This window comes from Phocoena phocoena, chromosome 1 (assembly GCF_963924675.1).
Source record: "Phocoena phocoena chromosome 1, mPhoPho1.1, whole genome shotgun sequence".
In the NCBI taxonomy this organism is placed as follows: domain Eukaryota; kingdom Metazoa; phylum Chordata; class Mammalia; order Artiodactyla; family Phocoenidae; genus Phocoena; species Phocoena phocoena.
Window position 1 is genome coordinate 2,342,449 of NC_089219.1, and position 26,620 is coordinate 2,369,068.

Here is a 26,620-nt window from a genome sequence, read left to right on the forward strand (position 1 = left end):
TAAAAAGACAGAACTCTTGGTTTGGGCCAAACAACAATCTGGTCCTACCAGAAATTCTAAAGTTCCCACTACTGACCACTGCACATGCCTTAAGACACTGGTCTACTGGCAAAATGACAGAGTTCATGAACCAATATTGGTGAAGAAACACAAAGAAAGCTGTGAGCAGCGCCCACTGTGCTTGTCCCACCTGTCCAAAACACAACCCAGGAAAACCTGTCTGCACTGCAGTAAATTGCTAATGGGCCACTCAAGACCTGGCAGAGGAATTTTATTCAGCTGCTCCCATCTCAGGGATATAAATATGTCTTAGTCATGAGTTGCATGTTTTCTCACTGCACTGAAGCTTTCCCTTGCAGACAGGCTACTGCCTCTTCTGTGGCTAAGATCCTGTTAGAAAAGATCATCTCTACCTGGGGAACCCCCCCCGCCCCGAACTTCAGCGGTTGAACACTTTGACAGGTCTGTGGCTGGTTTTACACTTTCACTGTCTTACCATCCTCAATCCTCAGGGCTAGTCTAACGCATTAATGACATCATTAAGACCCAACTGGCAAAATTTGTAGAGACCCTCCAAATACCTTGGCCAAAAGCATCACTGTTGGCCCTTCTAAATCTCAGATCCACCCGTTTGGGAACTCACAAACGCTCACTCTCTGAGACAGTCACAGGAAGCCCAATGCAGCCGGTTCCCGCCTCCTTTGATCCACAGCCGATAAACGGAGATATACTTCAATATTGTAAGGGCCTTACTGTTTCCATTGAAAGTAATCACACTTTAGTGAGGTCTTCATAGCATGCTCCCAGGAGATGAAGACCTTAAGTACCACACCATGCAACCCGGAGATTTCACCTACTGGAAGGGACACCGCAAGGAGGATTCCCTTCGACCTCACTGCAAAGGCCCCATCAGGTACTGATAACCAACCCTTGTGCTGCTAAGCTCCAAGGAATGGACTCCTGGATTCATGTCACCTCTAAAGAAAACACCAAGCCCTGAGTGGACCTGCACACCAACTGGCAACTTGAAAGTAAAGATTTCCAGGAATTGAAGCATCTGATGAGACAGCTTTCCCAGGATGGACCAGGCCCATATACCCTTTTCTCACTATTGCTTCTTACCTTATTTTCTCCCTCTCTACCTTGGACAGACATTGCTTTTATGCACATTTCCTGATCTACTGCAAAAGAGGGAAACCTCTCTGATTGTTGGATTTGTCACCAGAAACCTTGATCTGTCCATGACAGCAGTGACCCCTACTCACACTATAAGTAACTTCTCTGGAATCCCAAATGCCACTCTGTACCTAAACTGTTCCGCAGGTCCCTTGTATAAGGTGAGACTACTAAATCCGCATGCCCTTGTTCCCTGGCTTAATTTAAGCTCTCCTGAATATACATACAGAAGACACTGGAGCAGTCAGTTTGAGTCAGACCGTTTGTAAGCTGGCTGTCACGCCCATATATTTAGGAAGACTTTTAGTATGTGATAACATCATACGTGAGTCTTGGTTGAAGGACGCCAAGTCCTTGATACCGACAAATGAGTCCATAAATGCTACTACTGATGAGGGGTCCTGCGTGCTCCTCCCGGTTACTCTTCTATGTGTGGAAGCCTTGGCAATGGCCCCAGCTTGGGCAGCTCATCATCTTGACAGCTGGGGGGTAAAAGAACAGTGTGCTTTTGCTGTACCCACTGTTCTACTTTCTCTTCATAACAGATCAGAAACCTCCCATTGGCCTATTGTGTTAAACCTCCTTAGCTGCCTTACATGGGAACTTCCAGCAGGCGTGTATGACCCCAGGTTTGCCTCTGCAGGGAAAGCCACCTTTCTCCCCGCATCAGAGTAGGTGCCAATGAACACATGATTAGAAATCTCTTCCTAACATCAGAAGAGCTGGCTAGTGCCACAGCCGAAGGAGCAGCAGCCCAACATCGTTCACTTAACTTATTAGCTAAACTAGTTTCAGATAAGTGCATAGCCCCCAATTACCTATTTGCTGAGCAAGGAGGTGCTGGAACAATAGCAAATACCATCTGTTGCACATGGATAAATGTCTCGGGAGAAGCAGAAATCCAATTACACAAAACCAGGGAGCAAGTGCACTGGCTGCAAAGGATTTTCGCCTGACATTCCACGGTCCTTGGATCTGTTCAGCTGGCTACCTTCAGGCCTAGGGTCATGGGTCAGAACTATCATAAAGTTTGGAACTGTCACGTTACTTTGAACTTTGCTTTGCATAATCATCTTTAACCCTTGTACCTGTTACATGTTAAACCTTTGCAGAAATGATGTGCGCAAAAGAGTGATGTTGGCTCAATGCTTTGAGATCTCCAACATGCACGACCTTGACAAGATGTACACTTTAGACAGGAACGCTCGAGAGTCTTCCCTTCTAACCTTCCCTGTTACCCAAACATGGCCTTAAACGGTTTCCTACTGCTATGTAATTTCCCTCCGACTTTGGATGTGACAAATAGGAAAGGTCCGTCCTGACACTGAAGGACAAAAACCACTAAATGCGGACAACCTGACTCTTGATCAGTGATACTTCTGGAGAAAGTTCTTGTTCAAAAGGGGGAAATACGACAATTAATAAAAGGAAACCTCAATTAAAATGGAGAAGGGGAGCCCTGAAGGGGGAGCACTCAGGCACGTATCTTCCTTCATTCCTGGGCAAGAAGAAGCTGACATTACTGCCCCAGCAGGAGAAGGAAGATTTTCTACTCGGTCAGCATCAGCCCAGCCAATGAGACACTGTCACCACCCTGAACCCTTGCTTTCCTCCAATGGACTTTCACTCAAAGCAGCCCCTCCCAACGTCCTCCTTTTCTCTATAAAGCAAGGTCAAGTAAGGTTTCTCTCTCTCCTTTGTTCCCCAGACTTGCCTATGGTTTCACCATAGCTTGCCTGTCCCGAATTGCAATTCCTCTGCCATTCTGGAATAAACACATTTTGTAGGTAAAAGAACTGGCTATTTTATTTTTAAAGTTGATTATTACCTAAAAAGGTATGTATCTCTTCAAGATAAACTGACAGCTCTAAATTTCTTTCTTTTTTTGGCCATGCTGTGCGTTTTGCAAGATCTTAGTTCCCCGACCAGAGATCGAACTCGGGCCCGGAGCAGAGAGCACTGAGTGCTAACCACTAGACCACCAGGGAATTCCCTAGATTTCTTTCCAAATGAATATTATTTGACAATAAAAAATTCATGCCCAGAGGCTCTGATCATTGGTGTAAACTTTGTGTTCTCTTGGAGAAGTGTGGCTCATGCCCTGAAGATTTCAGGCTCTATGAATTCCTAGGTCATAGAAGGCACTGGAAAAACTTCCCTTGCACCCTTGTAAAGACCCCCAGGACCACCTCCCACTGGAGCTATATCTATCAGTGCCTGAGCAATCACTCTGTGACCTGGGCTAACAGAGCACCCTGTCCTCTCTTTGGGAGACTTGGCTTGAGGTTACTTTCCTTTGCCTTCCTATGATGTGCTTGACCTCAGAGAACACTGTTGAAGTCAGGAGACCCCCGAGCCAAACCCAGCATGAGTCTGAATGGAGATCAAGGCACATATACCCTTTCTTTTGAAGCAGTCTGAAAGTTTACTACTAAAACAAGTATAGGTCATGCCTTAGAAGAAATACCATGTCAAGATGTGAAAGAACCATATCAGTATTACTTTTATAAATATTACAAAAAAGCGGCCCTGTCTGTGTATTTAAGTACCTTTAACTCGTGCATAAATGCTGAATAAGTGCATTTAGTAGGAAGGACCTCTGCTGAAGGGAAATGCAGGTGTGTGTGTGCGGGGAATGCAAGTGTATTCGCATAAAACCATGGCCACAACTCACTCCGGGCCCCTGGGCTTGGGGAGAAGCAGGACTGGACTGATTCGTGAGTCTGGGGGGAGCGTGGATGTGACTGAGGCTGCCTGATGGAGGTGTTCCTCCAGCCCCCTTGGGCCTGGTGAGGCTGCCCTGGCTGGCCCAGTCCTGGGATGCTACTTGCGCCCAGATAAAGCCCTTGTTCAATATCAGCTTCATCAGCATTAAAGAGGCTATTTGTCCCCATCTGCTCTACTCTTTTGTTTCATTTCTCAGTTCACTGAGAGTGGAGTCTTGTTTGTCGGGTTCCCTCAGAAACGCCAAAAGGAAAATATATTTGAATTTTAAATGGGATTTACATTCAACTTTTTAGCAATATGTCATCTGAATAAATGTAAGTCACAGTATATGACTGAATGTAAATGTCATACAGATTTACATGTTCATGAATAGGAGCAAATAGTAAGCCTTCTACTCACTCTTGGAAAACAAGTCACGAGGAGTGAGATTCCCTGAGGAGGTGAGGGGAGCAGGAGGTGAATGGCCTCAGGTGGCCGACACTAAGTCGGGGAAGCCAGATCAGGCCCTGGGGCAGCTCAACAACTAACTCTGCCCCACCTTTGGGGAAGAATGAAGGCTTCTCAGGAAAAGACTTAAATGTTTCAGAAAAATACTCTCTGGTATTACATCACTCAAGTAATGAAGACTTTTAAAGGTGTACAAATATCCCAGATGAGTCTGAAAGAGACTTGGCTAAAGTCCTGTGTTACGTGAAAGCAGTGAGATGTAAAATCTTTACCACCAAGCACAGAGAATGCGGGACTGGCCCTCAATCAGGGGATTGGGGGAGGGGCAGTTCTCCTTCCTCTCTTCGTATCTGCGTGCTTCTTAAGTGAATGTGGGTTAATGTTATAGGGAAAAAGGTTCAACAAATTTTCTTTAAAAACAGAAGGAAAAAAGTCCAGCGTGTAACTAGGTGGGTGAGTCTGCAGCACAGCCCGACCCTCGTGTGGTTCTGCCGTCTGAGTCCTAGAGAGACTAGCAGTTGAGACAGAGAGAGCCCATGCGCCCTTGAGGACCCACCGCCCTTGGCTCCCCACCACCCCCCGCCCGTCTGACCCACCTCGGTGACCTCCACCCGCTGACAGTCGGTGCATGGATCATCAGTTCCCGGGCACTGAAGCCGTCTTCGTGTCCCGATGAGCTGACAACGACGAATCCGAGCTTGTGGGGCATCCTGCACGCCGGGGCTGTGTGTGAGGGCAGGAAAGACCGCTGTGAGGGACTTAGCAGTACATCGTAACACTGAAAGTGTTATCTCCTGCCTTGTTAATACACAAAGTAATTCCCAACCTACTCAGGACTGTCCCATCACTTTGAAAGAATCTAGCTCTTATTACACAATTTTTAAGATGCCTCTTGACCTTTCCCAAGTATATGCCAAAAAGTTTGACCAGCGTTGTGGGTTGAACTGTGTCCCCCCCAAAGCTATGCTGAGTCCTAACTCCTGGTGCCAGTGACGTGACCTCGTTTGGAAACAGTGGGGACGTCAGCAAGTTAAGATGAGGTCATATTGGAATAGGATGGGCCCTGCTCCAACATGACTTGTGTTCTTATCAGAAAAGAGACAGCGACACACACACAGACAGGGAGAAGCCAAGTGACAGTGGCCGAGCAGCTGGAGCACTGCATCTACAAGCCAAGGAAAGCCGAGTACTGTCTGGAGGCAGCAGAAGCTGGAAGGGGCCGGGAAGGAGACTTCAGAGGAAGCGTGGCCCTGCACAAGTGCACCTTGATTTTGGACTTCTAGCCTCCGGGGTAAATTTTTGTGGTTTTAAGTCATCCAGTTCGTGTTACTTTGTTATGGCAAAAACAAGGTCTTTTGCTAAGATATGAATATAAAGATTTTCAAATTATTAAGGAACTAATAAACCAGTGTGCTAATGAGTTATACAAAAATAAGGGGAAAGGGGGCAGTTTAATCAACAACATTGCTAAATGAAAATGCGGATCAGCAGGGAGAGCAGAACCACGGACGGAACCTCAAGCACACAGGTGCTCTCCCCGAGCCTGGCGGAGTGGCTGACTCTGGGCAGATACGCAAATACCAGCTGAAGGATTTTCTTGTGTTGATGTTTTAGCAAAGCTGGCTTGGCTCATAGCTACCTACCATCGTTTTGAGGGTGGCTGTTGTGACGCCCAGTTTTGCCCACTCCTTTGAAAACAGCACCTCAATCCCAATTTCCCTCCGTGGTTCTGTCCTCCCCACACCCGGAATTGTGGGGCTGACGCCCATCCTGCCCCCCACAGATCCCCGCCTGAGGGGGCATGTTTCCCAGGCTTGGGTGGTCCATGAGTTCCACATCCCTCCTCAGGAACGGGCTCAGGGATGGAGACATGAGAACAGGACCCAAACTGGACCAAAGCCACTCAATCCCAGGACCCTGCGGAGGCTGTGGCCATAGCATAGTGTCTGCAGGGGGGGCGGGCTCCTGGAGGCCACCAGAGGGGAGATCCAGGCAGGGAGTGGAGCTGACACGGGGAAGCAGTGCTGAGAGAGGCAGAGACACCCTGTGAGCCTCAGGACTTAAAGCCCGAACAACTCATGGACTTCCGGTTACTCTCCAGCGACTAAGCCTGTCGATGCTCTTCAGTCGGCCAATGTGAGTGAAGTATGCAACCAAGAGTCCTCACTAACACGGAGGATAAAGACTTCTCCAGAAAGTTCTCTGGGGTAGGACATACTATTAATGGAGATTTTCAGGAGGAGGTGACACACAAGCATATCCCACATGGAATGTGTTTGTTTTAACATGTTTGATACATGATCTAGATCTTCCTTTGACTTTTACTGAGAACCTGCAGAGGACCACGTCAATAAATTAATTCTTGGCTGGCACTCGCTAATGTTTCTTGGAATATACAAACAAAAGTATTTAAAATAGAAACAGAAACCGCTATTAAAGATCCCAGTTATTTTTTATACAAAGCTCACTGCGGGATATCACAGGAGAGAAAACCAAACTAACCCAGAAAGTAATAAAACGCAGGCACAAAAAATGGACAAGTGTGATTTAACCCACGGCAACTGCACAGCCTGGCCTGTGTGCCAGCTCCCATGCCAGACACGGACAGGCCTCGCCCAGCCCTTGGCTCCTCCCACGTGCCCCGCTCGCAGCCTGGACTGACTCTCCCCTTGGCCTCCATACCTCCCCCTCCCCCGTCCCCTCTCCCTCAGTGCCAAGTCTCACTGGTCCCACCTTTGGAACAGTGACTGAATATGTCACTTCTTCTGGATCCCACTGTGTTCCCTAGAAAACAACAGCCAGGTTTCCCCACGTGGGGTACTGCCCCCACCGGAAGAACCCTCCTCAAGCCCAACCTGCTGTTCTAACCCCCGCTTTCTGTCACGGATTCTAAAGTCCCTCCAAACTTACTAAGGCTCAGAGTTAGACCCCTGTGTCCTTCCATCACCTTTAAGAGCAGGGCCTGTTACTTTCTATCCCACCTTGAAAACAGCAGGTACCTATGAAATATTTTCAACTGAGTGTGATCACGTATCCTGAAATTCCAGAGATCTGAAGTACTGTTTATCATCTTGCTGACCTGTGTACAGACCTACTCCCTTACACCATACTCTTCTGTGCAGACGCATACATGTTTATACCTTCATCACAACTCTGACACCCCAGCTGTAGAGACGAGGAAACTGAGGCACAGAGAGGCCTGGCCCAGGGTCATCCGGCTATGAAGCCACACAGGCCGGGTTTATTCTAAAGCTGGTCAGGTTCCAGAGCCTGGTCTTGACCAACACCCTCGGTTATGGCCCTAAGAGTTAGAAAAGGAGCCCTTTAAATCCGAATAAAGGACGTGTCTACTATACTGCGTTACCTCAACAAATCCAAAACACAGTCCCGGCATTTAGGAACCAGACAGGAGAAGTGCCTGGGAACCGCAGAGGCAACGCTATTACGTCGGTTTGGGAATTCGAACAGGATTCCTTTACGGCCACGTCCTTCCGCCTTGTTCCCTAGGGTCCCCTTTGCGTAAACCTTCAAGTCTCCCCTAAGATACTTGGGGTGTCACTAAGGACACTAGTATTGGGCTCTATAAAAATCACACTAACATTCTGGGGAGAACCAAAGCTCTGTCGAGTGCGGGGCGCCGGTGCACAGCGGTCCTCGCCTCAAAACGGGCGCCGGTGGCATCTTCCCCAGCAGCGATCACTCTCCCCCGCGCCGCAGGACGAGCTGGGACCGTGGGGAGAAGGTAACTCGGCGGTTCCTCCTACGAAGTCTGCTTTTCACTACGCATCGGGGTACTGAATCTCTACGTTAAATCGAAACACTTTACCAACTTCCGAACATCTTGCTACAAGACTAGGAGACAGACTTGTATCGTTTCCTTCTTAGGAAAACCTAAATGTTACACACTGAAATGGTTTTTTGGTCAAGCAACCGCAAGACTCGAAAGGGCCCCTGAGAATCCCCGAAACAGACGAGGCTGAAGAGCCAGCTCAGCACCGAGTCGGGGTCGCTGAGCCCGCACCGCCGCCAAACGCGAGGACCAAGCGCTGGCGCCGCCGGCCGCCCGGGGCGGTGACGTAGCGCGCTGGCCGCGCCCACGGAGGCCCTGCCGCCCACGGAGGCCCCGACGCCCCCGGCCCGCTCGTGTACCTGTCAGGACGTCCGCACGACCCGGGCTCTCCGCCGGCCCTCGGCAGCGCCGCGCCTCGGCGGAGCTCAGGAGGCGCCTCCTCCGCCGACCCGGGCCGGCCGGCACCCCCAAGCCGCAGCGGTGGCGGCAGCCGAGGAGCAGCCCCGGCCGCCTGCGCCTGTTGCCCCGGCCGCGGCCGCCGCTCTCATGACAACCAGGCCGGCCCGCCCGGACTTCCGCGCGTGCGCGACCCCGCCCCGCCGCGCCTGCGCACAAGGCGGGGTCGCACCGCCTCTTCCTGGGCCTTCTGGGTAATGTTGTTTTCAGGGAACGGCGCCTGCGCACAAGGCGGGGTCATGCCGCCGCTTCCCGGGCCTTCTGGGTAGTGTAGTTTCGGGGGCGGGGGCGGCGCGGGGCCTTGATTCCCCTTCGTGGAAACCCCCAGGCGCGGACACACGGCGCGGCTCGCCGCGTAGGCGCCGCCCGCGGGGCCGGAATCTCTGAGGATGTCTGCGGTGCTCCAGAAACTCAAGAGGTTCAAGCTGCGGGCCCTGCACAACCAGAAGAAATTTGGGGTGGCGGGCAGGAACTGTGAGGAAGTGCTGCGGAAGGGGTGCCTCCACTTGCAGGTGCCCCGGGGTCCGGGGGGCGGGGCCATCCGCTTGCAGGTGCTCCCCGGGCCGAGGAGCTGGGGGCCGATGGGCTGGGGGCCTCTGCTTGCGGGCGCCCCGGGCCGCGTGGCGGTGGGGGTGGGTGGGGGGGTGGGGCGAGTCTGACTGAGCGAGCCTGCCCAGAGCACTCTTTTTGAGCTGGGAAGATGTTGGCCCGTCGTCCTGCACTGTCAACACTGGCGGATCTCAGGCTGCACCGAGCCGCAGTGCGTCCCCGAGTAATGACAGTCGCTGGGAGGGGGCACTGTCCATATCCCCAGGGCGGAAAGCCTGAGCCTGACCACTGCCGACGGCCACGTGCCGGACCCCGGGCGCCATCCTGGCTCCTTACGTGGGCTGTCGTGGAGTCCACCTGTCGCCCAGTGAATCGGGCGCTGACACCCCCATTTCAAAGATGAGGAAACTGAGGCACCGAGCGACTAAGCAACGTGCCATAGCCACTGAGGAAAGGCCGGTGTTTAAACCCCGGTCTAGCTACGCTGGAAGCCTCTTAGCCCAGCCTCTGCGGGTGCGGGGGCTGCAGGCGGGGGGCGGGGGAATTGGGGTCCTTCCCGGCTTCTGGGTCCTGGTGCCTGGTGCTGCCTCTCAGCAGATGGCCTGAGTGAAGCCTCTGCCCCAGCGCGTAGGAGCCCACCCGCTTGGGAGAAATTTAGGGAGAATAGGAGGTGCTGCTTTGTGCCTCAAAACCAGGGAGTCTGGGAGACATCTGGGCCCCAGGGAATTCCCATTTCCTGTGCTGCGGAGTAGCCCCCAACCTCCTCCTCTGGCTCCTCGGCCCCGTCAGAGCAGGGGGACCTTGTAGAGAGGCCTGGGAAACTTCCCCCTTCTGACCGCGAGCATCACGACATCTCTGGCCTGAGACCCAGGGACTTGGTTCCAGTGCTCGTAGGCTCAAGTGCTCCAGGGCACAGGCCGTTCCCTGCCTGGTTCCCCCTGGTGTAGAATGAAGGGTTGGGCTCAGAGGCCTCTAAAAGCCCTTTGGCACGAATATTCTAGGTATTTGAGCCATTGTTCTTACCCTTATTGAATTAATTTCCTCCACTGGGCTTAGACCTGTGCTGGGGTTGTGTGTGCGTGTGTGGGGTCCGGGAGAGGGGAGGAGTTGCTATTAAAAATGGATATGGGGAGGGGGAAGGGTGAGCTGTGACAAAGCGAGAGAGTGGCATGGACATATATACACTACCAAACCTAAAATAGGTAGCTAGTGGGAAGCAGCCGCATAGCACAGGGAGATCAGCTCGGTGCTTTGTGACCGCCTAGAGGGGTGGGATAGGGAGGGTGGGAGGGAGGGAGACGCAGGAGGGAAGAGCTGTGGGAACATATGTATATGTATAACTGATTCACTTTGTTATGGAGCAGAAACTAGCACACCATTGTAAAGCAATCATCCTCGAATAAACATGTAAAAAAAATTCATAAAACTGATTGGTGTCGAGCAACAGAGGACTAAACCTCAGCAAGTTAAGAGTCCCGTGTGCTGATCACACTTCCGTGGCCAGAGGCGGTGGGTCCTGCTCAGTAAAGATGTTCTCCTTAACTAATTGGTGCCCAGGGAGAAACTCGAGGCTAGGCGATGTGTCCTGACACCTGTCAGGCAATGAGCCTCATTGATGGGGATGTGTTTACAGGCTTCGTGCAAGCAGTCAAGGGTCATTTTTGGAAACAGGCTTGGATTTTTTTTTTTTTTTTGCGGTACGCGGGCCTCTCACCGCCGCGGCCTCTCCCGCCGCGGAGTGCAGGCTCCGGACGCGGACGCGCAGGCCCAGCGGCCATGGCTCACGGGCCCAGCTACTCCGCAGCATGTGAGATCCTCCTGGACCGGGGCACGAACCCGTGTCCCCCGCATGGGCAGGTGGACTCTCAACCACTGCGCCACCAGGGAAGCCCACAGGCTTGGATTTTAAAGTGCCCTGGAGGAGCTCGGTTTGAAGGGTCCGAGTGGTGGATTCTGCAAAGCGGTTATCACCGTGTGTGTATTTCTATGACTTTCCAGGTCTTAGAACGACCTACAGTAGGTGCCCTTGTTTGGACGTGCTCTGTCCGTGCAGACTGCATCTCGAGTGGGGTTCTTCACAGCGTAGTAGTTCCTTCTTGTTCTCTGTGAGGGCTGCAGATGGGAAGGCCTCAGGTCGCCACCCCAAGACTGGGCAGCCCGAGATCCAGGAAGTAAGCATCCCACCCTGCTCTCCCCTCCCCCGCTTCTTCCCAGCTCCCCGTTCCTGGCTCCACCCTGTGTCTCTACGAGGATGGCACGGAGGTGACTGGAGATTACTTCTGGAGTGTCCCCGATGACTCGGAGCTCGTGCTTCTCACTGCGGGGCAGACCTGGCAGGGTTGTAAGTGGCGGGGACCTTGGAGATCTGTGGGGAAGCTGGTGTGGCTTTGGAGGTGCAGAGGGCCTGCCTGGGGGTGCCAGCCCCGGGAGGGAGGGGTCCCCCTTACTCTGGGCTCTGAAGGAGGAAGCCCCAGAGGCAGAATCAGATGGCAGTGTTGTCCATCCTCTTGGCCGGGAGGCCAGTGGTCCAGCTGGTTGGTCTATGTGTCTTTTTAAGAAATTCCTTTAGTTTTATTTACATTCATTTGAAGTGTCCTAGTAACCCCTAAGGGCAGAAGGGAGGGCTTTGCGGGTGGGAGCCTGCCCAGTTTTGTGGGTAAGGCAGAGCCAGAGAGAGAGGCTGTCCTGTTCTGCTGGGCTTTGTTGTGGAAAATAATCAATAACCAATCAATAATAAGAACAGAACAGTTTTATTTGAGCCAGACTGAGGACTATAGCCCAGAAGCCCTCTTCCCAGGTTACTCTGAGAAACTGCTCCAGAGAAGCAGGGTTTTCAGCACAGTTTTATGTCTTGTCAGAACAAAGACCCTTAAACAAGGCAGGGATGCATTTCTCTGAGGTTTCAAAAAAAAACCAGACCAGCACGTACACAGCGAGTCAGCATGGGCTTGGCACCTGGGAGGGAGCCTTATGATCGAAGGAGTAACCAGCATTGGTGTCCCAGGAAGAGGGGCATTTAATTTTTATCTTTAACGTGGATGTTCTTTACTTCTGGTCAGTGCGCCCTTTTCTTTAATAATTAAAGCAGATGTGCAGTGTATGTTTGATCAGCCACAAAAAGGCTGTTTTAGTTATCATCAAATTCACGTTAACTCATGTAGAAGCCAGAACAACGTCCCTGCATCTCAATATGTAAAAATTTCTTTTATCAACTTTCTCAGGGATGGGCTGGTGGCTGATGCTGTGCTCAGTGTATGGTCTCTGTCGGGTTTGCGGACACACCGTCCTTAGGCTCCTGTCGGGGCTGCCTTATTGGAGCAGGTGCTCTTGGAGTTGGTTCTTTAGGGGGGCCTGTGCTGGATGACAAGTGATACTCTGGAGCCATAGGCCGGTGGCCAGGTGTGTGCTCTTTCCCTGGGAGGGTCGTCTGGCCCTTGTGCAAAGGGGCTTCCATTTCAGGAGATGTTTCTGGTGCCTGGGGAAGGAAGTGGAGCTCTGAGGACCGAGGTTGTCCTACGTCCTCTGCCGAAAGGGCGGAGAGAGAAGCCCGAGAGCAGTGCAGGTGTGGCCTCGCCCCTCGGTTGGGACGCTGCTGTCAGCAGTGAAGGTGACATGTCTGCTGTGCGCTCCTAGTGGCAAGCAGCCTTCCTCCTTGTACTTCTAGAGAATTAAGTCTCATTAAGTTGTTAAAAAAGAAAAGAAAAGGAACTGCACGCCGCTTTCCAGAGCTGTGGTCCCATCTTATCTCCACAGCAGGGACGAGAACGGCCTCTCCAGCTCTTGGCATTGTCGCTCTTTTCACTTTAGCCGTTCTGGTGGGTGTGCGATGGTGTCTTGACTTGCATTTCCCTCCCGACGGATGGTGTTGACCATCTTCTCCTGGGCTGATTTACCACCTATAAACCTTCCTGTGAAGTGTCTTTTGTCCATTGTCTAATGGGGTGTTTTTTACGGTTGAGTTTTGTGAGTTTTTTCCTAATATATTCTGGATGAGTCTTTGTCAGATGTGTTGTTGACACTGATCTTTTCTCCCAGTCTGCAGCTTGTCTTTTTTTTTTTTATAAATATGTTCTTATGACCATTATGCTTTTATTTCTGTGAGAAAGATTCCTAGGAGTAGAATTGCTGAGCCAAAGAGTATATGTGATTTTTTAAAAATAAATTTATTTATTTTATTAATTTTTTTTGGCTGCGTTGGGTCTTCGTTGCTGTGCGCGGGCTCTCTCTAGTTGTGACGAGCTGGGGCTACTCTTTGTTGCGGTGTGTGGGCTTCTCCTTGCGGTGGCTTCTCTTGTTGCGGAGCATGGGCTCTAGGGGCACAGGCTTCAGTAGTTGCGGCACTTGGGCTCAGTATTTGTGGTGCATGGGCTCTAGAGCGCAGGCTCAGTAGTTGTGGTGTGCAGGCTCTAGAGCGCAGGCTCAGTAGTTGTGGCGCACGGGCTCTAGAGCTCAGGCTCAGTAGTTGTGGCGTGCGGGCTCTAGAGCACAGGCTCAGTAGTTGTGGCGCACGGGCTTAGTTGCTCTGCAGCATGTGGGATCTTCCTGGACCAGGGCTCGAACCCGTGTCCCCTGCATTGGCAGGCGGATTCTTTTTTTTTTTTTTTTTCGCCGTACGCGGACCCCCCACTGTCGTGGCCTCTCCCGTTGCGGAGCACAGGCTCTGGACGCGCAGGCCCAGCGGCCATGCTCACGGGCCCAGCCGCTCCGCGGCATGTGGGATCTTCCCAGACCGGGGCACGAACCCGTGTCCCCTGCATCGGCAGGCGGACGCCCAACCACTGCGCCACCAGGGAAGCCCCTGGCAGGCGGATTCTTAACCACTGCGCCACCAGGGAAGTTCCTGCAGCTTGTCTTTTCGTTTTCTTAACCGCGTCTTTCATGGAGTAAAATTTTTAATTTTGATGAAATCCAACTTGTCCCTTTTTATCCTTGTACGCGTATGGCTTTGGTGTTCAGTCTGAGACCTTTTCACGAAGCTTTAGGTCTTGAAGGTTTTCTCTGTCTTTCTGCGCCAGTTGCTATGATCATGTGACTTTTCTTGGTTAGCCTGTTGAGGGTGGATCACACTGATTGATGTTTGGACCCTGAGTGGCCCCATATCCCTGGAATGACCCTCGGGACCGTGCGGCCTGTTCCTCGCATGCGTCTGGACTTCTGTTTGTAGGACGCTGTGAAGCCCTCGGTCCCAAGTGCCTGCTCGGAGGGCTTGCTGCTTTCGGGTGTGAGCGGAAAGGCCCTGGGAGCCAGCAGGACAGTGAAGGGATGAACCTGGAGTGTGAGAGGTCTCGAGGGAGGTTCCAAGACGAGGTGATTTCACTTGGAGGAAGGAAGGCTGAGGGGAAGGGTGGCAACTCACTTGGGTGGCTTTCGTTGTCCAAACCGCGTCCCGTGTCCTCCCTGTCCGTCCTCACACCAGCCGGGCGCGGGCAGCCAGGCCTAAGGCCCGGAGCCCTGGGCTGGTGACCGTCGGGGCAGGGGTCTGGCTGGTCCCGGGGGAGGAGGTGGTCTCCCCGAGGCAGTGCTCCAAAGCCTGGTGGCCTCTCTGTTCCCTTCGGTGGCAGACGTGAGTGACATCAGCCGCTTCCTGAGCGTGTTCCAGGAGCCGCACGCAGAGCTCATCCAGGCCGCCCGGCAGCTGCTGTCGGACGAGCGGGCCCCGCTGCGTCAGAAGCTCCTGGCCGACCTGCTGGGCACCGTCAGCGAGAACATCGCGGCCGAGACCAGGGCCGAGGACGCGCCGTGGTTCGAAGGTGCCTCATGGATTCGGGCCTGGAGGGAGCGGGTGGGGAGTGCTTCCTCTGGGCCAGCCTGCTGGGACATGGGATCTGTGTCAGTTCTCATACCCAGGGGCTCCCCAAGCGCGGGGCCAGGGGCCAGGCAGCCCTGGGACTGGCCGTTTTATTTTTCTTTAATTTTCAATTGTGGTCAAGTAGGCATAAGATAAAATTCACCATCTTTACCGTTTTCAGGCGTATAGTTCGCTGGCATTAAATATCTTCCCGTTGTTGTGCAGGGTCACCACCATCTGTCCTCAGACACCTTCCTCTTCCTAAACTGAAGCTCCGCCCACACTGAACATCGCTCCCCACCCCTCCGCAGCCCCGGCCCCCAGCCTTCTTCCTGTCCCTGTGATTCTGACTCCTCCAGGGGCCTCGTATGAGTGGGATCGGCATCTGGCTTACTTCACTCAGCATTTAATGTCTCCGTGGTTCATCCATGTGGAAGCAGGTGTCAGGACTCCCTTCCTCTTTGAGGCTGCATGATATTCCATCACCTGGGTGGACCACATCTTCTTTGTCCATTCACCTGGGCTGCTCCCACCTTTTCGACTGGCCTCTCAAGCCAGGCGGAGGGAGCCCTGAGCGACTCTTGGGAAAGGGGCTTGGAGCCCTCTTGGGAAAGGGGCTTGGAGGTGCCACCAGGCAGGAGCCCCTCGGTGGCCTCTGAGATTCTCCGTGCCGGTGGACCAGACTTCTGCACAAATGAACAAAATCCAGGGATAGCGTGCAGGTCCCCATTAGAACGTCTCTAGATGGAGCTGAGCAAAACGGCCCTCACCTTCTGCCCCTCCTGGGAGAGCACGGGCCCTGGGCTCCAGGCGTCTTGTCTCTCCTTCTGGCAGGTTTGGAGTCCCGGTTTAGGAACAAGTCTGGCTACCTGAGATACAGCTGTGAGAGCCGGATCCGGAGCTACCTGAGAGAGGTAGGTCCACACTGATGCTGGGTGTGCCAGGCGGGTTTAGGAAGCGGGCTCTGCTGTTGGGACTCTGCTCCAGGGCCAGCGTGGCTGTTGGAGGAGCGTACAGGTTGGCGTGGGTGCGGGTTCAGGGGCAGGTGCTGCTGTGGATGCCAGTCTGGGTGCAGGTGGACGTGAGCCAGCAATGGATGGGCCACTTGCCCGGGGAGCCCCCTGCACGGCCGACATCTGGCTTCCACTTGTCAGAGCTCAAGCTGGGTCCGGGGTTGCAGACTTTGCCTCCCTGCACTCTGCCTGAACTCTCCCTACGGGCTGTGAGTAGTGAACCCACCTTTGAACGCCTTCATCTGTTGGGCGGTTCAGTTTCGACGTGAACTCATCCCAAGTAGCCGTCTCCTTCCACCGTTAGCTTGGATGGACGCCCACACGGTGGGTGGGGAGGGGCAGCTGCTCTTCTGTCCCCAGCACTGCCGTTGACTTTCCCGTCTGTGCGAGGCGCAGCTGTCTGACCTCCAAGAAGCAGCAGCAGGGGCTCCGAGTCGTGGTGGGTCCAGGCTCTGACTCTGGGCTCCCCTCCGGGAGGCGTGAGAAGCAGGCTGATACAGGTTGAGAGCCGAAAGTCTCCCGATGGAGACACACTTCACCTCCGAGGAGAAATGGGTCCTCGGGCCCAGTGCACTCTGTCCCGCTCCCTTTCAGCAGGGAGGTGACCCAGCTGACAGATGACCTGCAGCAGGGCAGGCCGCGGAGGGGACTGGTGCCCGTGGTGCTTTGGGGGTGCGTTGCCCCCTCTCTGGAGGATAACCTGGGTGCTTGACTGGCCCCTGAGGCTGGGTTCTGGGCGGATCTCTTCCACCCTTCATGGGAGGACAGGCGGCAGGGGGTGGGTTTGGGGGCAGCGGCAGGCAAGGGCCCTCAGGCTCTGCCCTCTGTGCCAGCTCCTCAGAGAACCGGCGCTGGAGCCCGGGGGTGGGCTGGGCGCTCCCCGCAGAGGCCCGCGGGCGCTATTGCCCCTATGCTGCGTGGCTGGACGTCAGCCGTGGGGCGTCTTGTTCGTCCTTTGCAGACACCTGCCCCCCCACCCCTCACCTGCGCCTGGCCGCACGTCGGTGCTGCAGAACTGCCCACACGCGCTCTGTTGAGATCCCGTTACACAGAAGGAAACCGCAGGACTGGGGTGTCTGAGGTCCTGGGGCCTGGTCCAGATCCCCCTCTCCCCCTGCCCCCCATCTCTGCCTGAAAGTGGCCACCCTCGGGCTCCTTCTGTTGCTGAGGACGCGCTCCCCGCGCTGGCTGGTGGGCATCTCCAGGGCATCATTCCCAGCCCCTGCTGGGTGCAGCCCCCTGTCCAGTGATGACCCATCTGCTAACCTGCTGTCACTCACACTGGGCCAGGCGGTCTCCTTGCTTGTGCCCAGCGCTCAGTGTGGGCCCAGCTGTGCCATGGCTGCGACTCTCCACCTGCGCCCCAGTGGGCGGCAGTGCGCTGGTCACTCCTCACCTGCACACTTCCTCTCGGGTTTCTTGCTGCAAAGCAGTGAGCACTGCTTGGGAGACAGGGTGGCCAGGATGCCTGGAGCTTGAGTTCTTATCTGATTGTGACCAAAGCTCCATCTTATGGGCCCAGAGAAATTTCCCAGGGTCAGACAGGCACAGTCGGTGTGAGCTCAGACCCCGAGACCTCAGGGCCATGCTGGGACCCCAGGGGGCCGGGGCCGGATCCCCGACCTCGGGGCCACGCTGGGACCCCAGGGGGCGGGGGCTCTGAGGGCTGTGGCGTTGGTGGACCGGGACCTCGGCGGCGGTGGGTTTTCGTGCGCATGGCCCGTGTCCAGCAGTGCCCCTGCCTCTCCTAGGTGACGTCTGGCGCATCCCTGGTTGTGACGGAGGCTAGGGAAGAGTACCTGCGGGTCGTGGGTGCCATGTGTCAGAAGCTCCAGGCCGCCCGCTACAACAGCAGCTACTTCGACAGGGGGGCGAAGGCCGGCCGCCGGCTCTGCACGCCTGAAGGCTGGTTCTCCTGCCAGGTGAGCCACGAGCGCATGCCCGGGGCCACCCCGGCCAGGGCCTGGTGAGCTGGGGCAGCCCTCGGGGTGAGGGAGGGTCTCAGCCAGTGGCTCCCAGACGTCAGTGGTGTCAGAACCCCCTGGAGGGCTCGTGAGCCCCCTGGGCGCCTCCCGGGGCCTCTGTTGCAGCAGCTCTGGTGAGGCCTGAGAGCCTGCATTTCTGACACGTTCCACAGTGATGCTGGTTCAGGGCCCTCACTTGAGAACTGCTTTGGCGGGCACGGGCGGCAGGACACAACTGCTCGTGAGCCGAGACCCCACCCTGGTGTGAGAGGAGGGGTGGCATTCGTTTGGGTGGCTGATGCGTGTTTTGCTCCCCTGGGAAATCCTGGATGAGAGAGCAGCAGGATTGCAGGGTGGTGGCCGGATGTGACATTTCGGGCTCTGGCTGAGCGTGGCACCGTGGTGGGTGGCATCAGCTGGAAGCAGCATTCTGAGCTGTGGAGACAGCTAAGGGCACATCTTGCTCTTTGCAAGCTGTACGTTGCACTTCCAGTAAAATCCCCTCCTGCCGCTGGCGCTGGGCCCAGAGTGGGCAGGGGTGGGCGTGGCCTCCCTCCCATAGGCCCCCATGCCTCTGCCCCCACCGGGCAGCCCCTCCCACGCGTGACGGGCCGTGAGCATCCAAACGCTGTTCCTTCCCAGCTGGCTTCGCGTCACACCTCACACACAGCCGACCTCTCCCTCCTGGGGGGGTGCGCCTGGAGCCTGGCAGAGTGTGTGGCGGGGACAGAGACCAGACCCTTCACCCCGGCCTGGGCAGGCTCTGGGGCAAAGGCCTCTAAGCGAGTTGGGCGGTAGGCTTCCTGCGGGGCGGCTGTGAGGGCCCTCGGGGGCCAGAGTGGGGCTGGGGGCTTCAGGGAGGAGGAGATGTTTTCGCACGTCTCCGAGGCCCAGCCTGTGCAGGGTCTCAGGGAAATATCGGGAAGCCGTGGAGGAGACAGGAGGGGAGCAGTCGTGTGATGGGAGCAGCATGGGGAAAGCTGGCGCCCCAAACGGCTAATAGGCTCACTTGTCCCCTTCGCAGATGCAGAACGTCACCCTGGGGTCATGAGGGAATGGGGTGCCGTTCCGGGGCAGGATGCTTTACCTCCTGAACAGACTCTTTATAGGGGCCTGGCCCCGCCAAGGGGTGCCTCCGTCACGGGCGGAGTGGCAGTGAGATGCTACTTGGCTTCGTGGCCTTTACCTTCTCTCTTTCGGCCCAGGGTCCCTTTGACGTGGACGACTGTGCTTCCAGACACTCCATCAACCCCTACAGTAACAGGGAGAGCCGCGTCCTCTTTAGCACCTGGAACCTGGACCACGTGTGAGTGCGTGGGGCTGAAGGCCACATCCACAGACCCGGAGTGCACCTGCGACCTGGCGCTGCCCAGCCTCCGCGGCTGACGGGCTGCCTGGTGCACCACGCGCCCAGCGCACGTGTCACGGACCCACAGACGTCGTGGGCGTGTGGCGTGGAAGGGGTTGCCGGGATCGTGCGGTGCTGACGCTCCTGGGCTGCGTGGCGGGTGTCACTCAGCGCGGTGGGCTCAGATCCCCGTCTGCACCTGTGCAACCCCGCGCGTCCCCTCCCACCGCCAGCGCCCACCTGTGGGCGGAGGCAGTGGTCGGCAGCTGCGGCCGGGTCGGTGTGGCACGGGCGCAGCTGTGTGGGGTCCCTGCCTCGCCCAGGGAGTGGGAGCTCTGCATTGTGACGTGTAGGGCGTTTCCTGCTTCAACCAGGGTTAGCAAGTCTTGGCTGGCAGGATCATTTTATGTGTGTATTAGCTCATTCTAAAAACAAGGGCAGAAATGGAAAATTTTATTATTTTAACTGAGATGCTTTTCTTGTTGATCCCTGAACAACGTGGGGTTTGAACTGCATGGCTCCACTTATACGTGGAGTTTTCAGTAGGAAATACTAGAGTACTGCTCCATCCACATCGGTTGACTCTGCGGATACCGAGCCGCGGATACGAAGGAACCCTGCACGCAGAGGGCCTCCTGTAAAGTTACACGTGGATTTTTGCCTGCGTCGGGTGCTGGCTCCTAACGTCCCCTGTCTCCCGTCCTGCGTGTTGCCGGGTTGCTCTCCAGGGTGGTGCCACCGACACCCTCACCGGCTGTGGGTTCACGCGCCCCAGGCTTCACCACCTCTTGGTATCAGTACTCTTTTTGCGTTCTCCCAGTCTGATGGGCGAGAAAGAGATTCTCCTGTTGCAGTTCATTTGCCTAATTACTAGGAAGGTTGAATGTCCGTGTGTTTATTGGCCGCTTGTGTTCTGTGAAGTGGCTCTTGCTTCCTCCGCTCAGTTTTTACTGGGCTTTGGTTTTCTAATTAATTTGTAATAATTCTTTACACGTCCTTGTTACTGATTCTTTGGTGGCTCTTTGTGTTACAGGTATGGTTTTACAGTTTGGGCTTGTCTTTCGCTTCTGGGATGTCTTTGATCGTCACGGGTTTAAATTCCAGTGTACTGAGATGTAGCTCTTCTTTTTTGTGTGAAATCCTTCCCTTCCTGTATCATGAAGATATCCTAGTTTTTCTCTACTGGTTGGCTGCACTGTTTCTGACCTGCCTGGAGCACCCCAAGATGATCTCGGGGCTCCAGGCCATCTGTCTGCTCCTGTCTTTTCACGGCCCACTAGGGGCCACACCGCCAGCATCTAAGGAGGGAAACAGGCCGGCCTAGAAGAGAACACGGATGAAGCAGCAGCGTGCACGCCAGACCCCGAGTCATGTCTCCTGAAACGTGCCAGTTACACTGCCGCTCTGCTTCTAAATACACATACGTCCACATAGATACACGTACTGGCTTTTAATTTAAAATGCAGTTTTGACAGCAGGCAGCGGGGGTTTGAAAACACTGGTCTGATTGTTTCCCTGAGACGTGGACACAGGCCCACCCCGACTCTGATGGGGCTGAAGCCACAAGCCACGTGTTTAAATAGTTAAACACTAAAGAGTAACAAACTGTCAGTACAGCACGTGCTGTCCTCCCCCTTGGACTGTGTCACCGCGGCCCAGGCCAGGTTCCTGGGACTTCTCAGGGCTCCGGGACGTGGCCGCAGTGGCCTGCAGTCCGCAGCCTGCCCTCTTCTCTCACCCCTCGGGCCCCCTCACTCCACAAGGGCTGCACCACGCATGTGCAGGCTTAGGGGTGCACGTACGGGGGTGCAGCCTGTCCTGGGAGGATGTTCCGCACCTGAGTTCCGGGCGTGTGGGCTGGGCGGCGGGGCAGGGATCCTGTTCCCCGAGGGCTAAGGGCGCCTCCTCCAATACCCGGTGTTGCGAGAAGTCTTCCTGTCTGGGATCAGCGCTTCCCTCCCTCTTTTCAAAACCATCCTCGGCCTTTTCCTTAACTTCATTCATTTGCCTTTTATTTTGTATCCCTTCTTTCTACTTTTTTGGGTTTCTTCTTGCTTATTAGTTAATTTGCATCTCTCCTGTTTTCTGACGTATACATTTCAGGCTATCAGTTTCAGCTTTAGCTGCCACCTGTGAGTTCGGTAATTTTATCGTTATTCAGGTGTAAGGATTCTGTCATTTCCATCGTGATTTTATCGCTGCTCCGTGAACTGGTTAGAAGTGGGCATTTGTTTTCAGTTGCTGCCGGATTCCTAGTTGCCTCTCTTGGTGCCCGCTCGCTGCTGTGGTCGCTCACGCCTCCTCTGAGCCTCAGTGGCGGGGGCGTGAGTGCGAGTGGCCTCAGATCTGTGTGGCTGGATTTAAGCTGCTCTGCTGTCTCTCCGCCCCTTTCTTGTCGACTCTGACATGTCTCCGGGTTTGGGTGAGTGTTCCACTTGCTCTTATTCCCATGGGGTCCGAGATGACCCCATCAGAGCTGACGGCTGCCGTCCTCTGCCTGTGTGGTGACGGCCGTGCTCCCCGTCAGCATCGGGCTCTGCCAGGTCAGTGGTGCTGGCACGTCCCCAGCGTCTTTCTGCAGCCGGGACAGCGTCTGGCCACTGTGGCCAGTGTTGGTGGAATAAATAGGAAATGTGTTTGGACTTCTTTAGCCCTCTATTCTGGGTTCCCAGTCACCATTCCAGTCCTTCCCTTTTGGGTCTCCTTTGTGCTTTCTGTGTGTTTAACCGAGTTTTCCTTTTCCCTTGCCCATCACCCCACCCTTCGGTGGTTTGGGAAATAGATGTCTGCTTGTGTTCCCTTAGTGGGGCCCCTGAGTGAAGCACATCGGAAGCAGAATTGCGTCCCTCTTGCCCCCAGGCACCGTGGAGTCACCTTGGTGTCACCCCCTCTGCTCGCCGTGAGCCCTGCACAAAGTGTGGGCGTGTTCCCGGGGTCGGTCCTCGATTACGCTCACCCACAGATCACATGGCACTCAGGCTCACTCCCTGTCGATGATGAGGGTCGGGGGGGTCGTAGAAAGGCCCTGAACGCTTGTTGAGCTGACGTGGCTGCAGGCCGGCGGCCACTCGGCCCGCAGTGCTTTGGAGACATGACGCCTCATCATCTGGCGTCTGTTCACAAGGCTGCCGACAGTCTCCTCTGCTTTTCTGTGGCAGCTTTAGACTTTCCCTTTCTCTTCGAAAATGATGTGTATCTAGTACAGACCTCCATTTTAAATTCTGACCGGGACTTGTATTCTCTGCTCTGAAGATGTGTCTGTCTTTAATTTTGGGAAGCTCTTCAGCGTTGATTCTCTGACTCCCCCTCACGTACCTGGACCAGCTCCTCCGTCCTCCTTGTGCTGCATCTGCTCTTACACATTCCCTTTCCCGGGGACTTCCTGCCACGGACTGAACTGTGTCCCCCAAATTCATGTGCTGAAGCCCTAACCCCAGGGTGACTGTGTCTGGGGATAGGCTCTTCAGGAGGTGATTAAGCGTAAATGAGGTTGGAAGGGAGGATCTGATAGGACTGTGGTCTCATAAGAAGAGAGGGCTTGCTCTCCACCATGTGAGGACGCAGCGAGGGGGCAGCCGTCTGCGAGCCAGGAAGACACTTCTCACCAGAACCCAGCCACGCTGGCCCTCTGATCTCAGAATCCCAGCCTCCAGAACGGTGAGAACACTGATTTCTATTGTTTAAGCCGCCCAGTCTATGGTATTTTGTTACGGTGGTCCGAGCTGATGAATACACTTCCTATACATTCAGTTCACGCACTCTCTCTTCAGCTCTGATGCCTTCAGTCTGTGCATTCAGCATTGAGTACACATTTCCTTTCTACAAGTGCTCTTGGGTTGTTTTTTAAAAACGCTCCTCTTCATGCCAGTCTGCTCTCATTTTTATTTTTTATTTTAAATACACTTATTTTATGGTTGTGTGCAAAGAGAGGTCTGGCCTTTGCCCCGACCCCTGGGAGGTCACCTCTGAGCCCTCGGAGTGTCCTGCCTGCTAGTGTCTCTGTTTCCCTGGGGCCGGGGATCACTGGACAGCCTAACAGTGTGACCAAGGTGGGGGGTTTGGGTCACGTGGTTTCAGCTTGCCCTCTGGGGGTGCTGGGGATGAGGTCAGCCTGTGGGTGGTCAGCTGTGCCCACATGGCAGAGCCCCAGTAAAGACTCTGGATGCTGAGGCTCAGGGAGCGACCCTGTCTGCTGATTCTCCATGTGTGTTGTCACCACCACTGCTGGGAGCACTGTCCATGACTCCCTGGGGAGGGGACGGCCGGAGCTGCCCTGGACTCCCCACCCTGTGTGTCCCTAACCTTGGATGATTTTAATTTGCATGCTTTCGTGGCTGTAAACTGTAAGTGTGAAGGCTCTCAGGGCCTTCCGAGTCCTTTCAGCGAACTGTGGACCCTGAGGGTGGTCTCGGGGCCCTGAGCTCTGCAGTTGGCGGCAGAGGGAGTGGTCTGTGTTAAGGTCCCTGGGGTTCTGGGGGCGCCACCGTTGGCTGCATCCTTCTGTGCATTGCAGTGCATTCCTTGTGCTTTGTGTGTGTCTGGGCCGTGAGTTCGTCCTCGGTGGGAGGTGTCTGCAGACGGCCCGGGTGTCCCCACCGAGCGGTTCTGCATGTTTCCACCAGGTGCCCGGGGCTTTCAGGGGGCTTTCCTTGCTCGCGGGTTCCCTACCACGTAAAGTTGGACATGTGAGAGGTGGGCTGATGGTCCTGGTTTTCCGCGTGACTGGAGGACGGTCACACTAGTGGTGCCCTGTGACCAGCACCTGCCGGGTGTCCTTACCTCGTCCCCCCCACTGCATCAAGCAGACAGGAACCTGGGGGTGCCTGGCAAGGGCTCGCACATTCACCACGCCGGGGAGCCTGACTTGGCCTCCTGGAGGATGAAAGACCCCGCGGGGAGAAGGGCCAGCCCCTGGCCAACCCCCCAGCAGAGTGCAGCCCTCTGACTGGGCCAGGCCAACCCACAGAACCGCTAGGTTTTGGGGGGGCTGGTTATGCAGCAGTTGGTAATTGACGCAGAGGCTTTTCCTTCCCCTCACAAAGCCCTGGACCCCCAGCAGCACCTGTTCCTCCCCTAATGGCTGGGGTGGGAATCTCGGCCCACCCCTCCTGGCTCTTGTAGGGCCCCTGGGGCCTCCATCAGGACCGGGACCCTGTTGAGCTGTGGAGTGTAGCTCAGTCCTGTGGTCCAGCGTTGGTTTCTGTGTCTGCAGAGGGGAGCCGCCTTCTTTCTTTTACTCTCAGATACTTATTTATTGTTACTCACCCTTTCTGTGTCATGGGGGACAGGATTCTATGCCGGTCTAGCTGCCGCCAGCCCCCCGAGCTGTGCTGTTTCCAATTCCATCTTGTCAAGTTTACAAGCTTCTAGGCTGGTTACTTAGTGAGGTCTTTGGAACTGTTGCTTATAAGTGAAAGCAGTTTACACAAAGATAACATTACGATTGTTTTGAGTGGACACACATATGCGTATAAAAGTACAGGATGAAATTTGGAAAGACACATGTCAGACCCTTAATAGAGATCGTCTCTGGGAAGGGAAGGCGGGAAGTGAGAGCGAAGGCTGTAGCTGGAGGTGACTTTAGCTTCATTTGTAAGATTCTGTTTAAAAACGTTCGTACAGTAGCAGGTAAGTTTTTGCTAAGTCTGCACATAGCCAAGGAAGCCAAGTTGTTGGTGAGTGAGTGTGATGGGACTACGGTTGGCTCTCATTTTTCTCTGTGTACTTTTCAGTATTTAAAAAAGTACGCGCTACCTACTTTTATTCACTTATTTTTTTAATTTGGCTGTGCCGCGCAGCTTGTGGGATCTAGTTCCCCGACCAGGGATTGAACTCGTACCCTCAGCAGTGAGAGCGCCGAGTCCTAACCACTGGACCGCCAGGGAAGTCCCCCATCTACTTGTAAAACGTGAGAAGCCCGGGTGGCCGGCATCAGGCTCTGCCAGGCTGGCCGGCCCGGTGGGCGTGGCTGCGTGCGGCGCTGCACCCCCGCCAGCCTGTGGAGGGATGGCCCCAGTGCTTGTTCGATGGCCACAGGGTGAGCCCCTTTCAGCGCCCGCCCTGCTCTGTCTGGGACGGCCTGAGTGCAGTTCCTCTGCCGAGTTTAACCATCTCTGCCTGTCTCTCCTGGAAGCCACCAAACCTTGATGGATGTCTCAGCCGAGTAGACACCACATTCAACCATCTCTGTGGTTTAACAGAAAATGAGGCCTGGCAGGTGCCTGGGGTATTGTGACAAATTGGACAGCAGAGACGGCGGCTCTAACCTTGCTTTGCAGGATAGAAAAGAAGCGCACGGTCGTCCCCACGCTGGCCGCGGCCATCCACGACGCCGAGGGGAGAGAAGTGGACTGGAAGTACTTCTACCGCCTGCTCTTCACCTCTGAGAACCTCAAGTTAGTCCACATCGCCTGCCACAAGAAGACCACCCACAAACTCCTCTGTGACCCCAGCAGGATCTACCGAGCCCCGGCGGTGCCCCGGAGGAAGCGGCGTGCTCGCCAGCGCCCGTGATGCAGCCCGGACAGCACGTGCATCCTTCCAACAGGTGCTCCTTTTTTTGTTTTTTTGGCCACTCCAATATTCCCGGAAAACACTTGAAAAAAAATCTTCCTACAGATTCTGGTTTGAGCACATTTCTGAAGCTGTCTCCTGACCTCTGCAAGCCCAGCTGCCAGAGGACGATTCTGGTGGCTCCCGGGACACCCAGGCTCAGGAGTGGCCTCCCTCCGGCTTCACCCATGTGTGTGTGCGGTGTCCCCAGCCAGGCGGCTCCCCTCTCGCCTGGCCACTCGGGCTTCAGGGAGCTTGTGTGAGCCCTCAGCTCCTCTGGGCCTCCACGCCCCAGGCAAATGCAGTGCTCCGTGCTCTGGTCTCTTCTAAATGCTCGAAAGAGTCGTGACCCTTTTGGGGTAAAATACAAGGATATTCACTGCTGTATTATTTCTAACTGCAGAAAGTGGGAAACCCTCCAAATGTCCGTGGGGCTGCTTGTGGCATTCTGCTGACCCACAGGCAATTGCTGTTTCTGTGGGTCCAAAATGGTCAGGTAGATAGCATTAATTCATGACTCAACCTGACACATCTACTCTGTAACGGTTTCGGGCGTTTATGCGAGAAGTGGGAAGCTGGCTGTTAAGTGCACGAGGCAGGCAGGTGGCTCGGCCATGCCCAGTGTGACACGGGTGTGTATCACACGTATGTGCCGGTCATGCAGAGACCGTCACTGCGTGTGAAGAGCAGGAAACCTGGGGGGTGGGGGTGGGGTGACTGGGTCACAAAGGACTAATTTTCTAAATCATGCATTTTATAATACTTGAAGTTTTTGAAATGAGCATTTATTTCATAATTTTTTTAAATTTA

At 54.9% G+C, this 26,620-nt stretch overlaps 2 protein-coding genes across 2 annotated transcripts in view; one reads left to right on the top strand and one right to left on the bottom strand.

Moving 5' to 3' along the window:
- The window catches only part of CEP104 (centrosomal protein 104), a 59,600-nt gene extending 54,541 nt beyond the window's left edge, over nucleotides 1-5,059 (bottom strand). Inside the window, exon 1 of the mRNA XM_065896455.1 lies at nucleotides 4,947-5,059. Coding sequence (XP_065752527.1) covers nucleotides 4,947-5,059 — 113 coding nt within the window. The remainder of the gene's footprint in view (nucleotides 1-4,946) is intronic.
- A 3,755-nt stretch (nucleotides 5,060-8,814) lies between these two features.
- Nucleotides 8,815-25,771, top strand: DFFB (DNA fragmentation factor subunit beta). The gene is made up of 7 exons (XM_065896540.1): nucleotides 8,815-9,108; nucleotides 11,360-11,486; nucleotides 14,707-14,895; nucleotides 15,768-15,847; nucleotides 17,698-17,868; nucleotides 19,116-19,216; nucleotides 25,537-25,771. The coding sequence occupies exons 1-7, from the start codon at nucleotides 8,986-8,988 to the stop codon at nucleotides 25,769-25,771; spliced, it is 1,026 nt and encodes a 341-aa protein (XP_065752612.1). The 5' UTR covers nucleotides 8,815-8,985.
- Nucleotides 25,772-26,620: the final 849 nt, after the last annotated feature.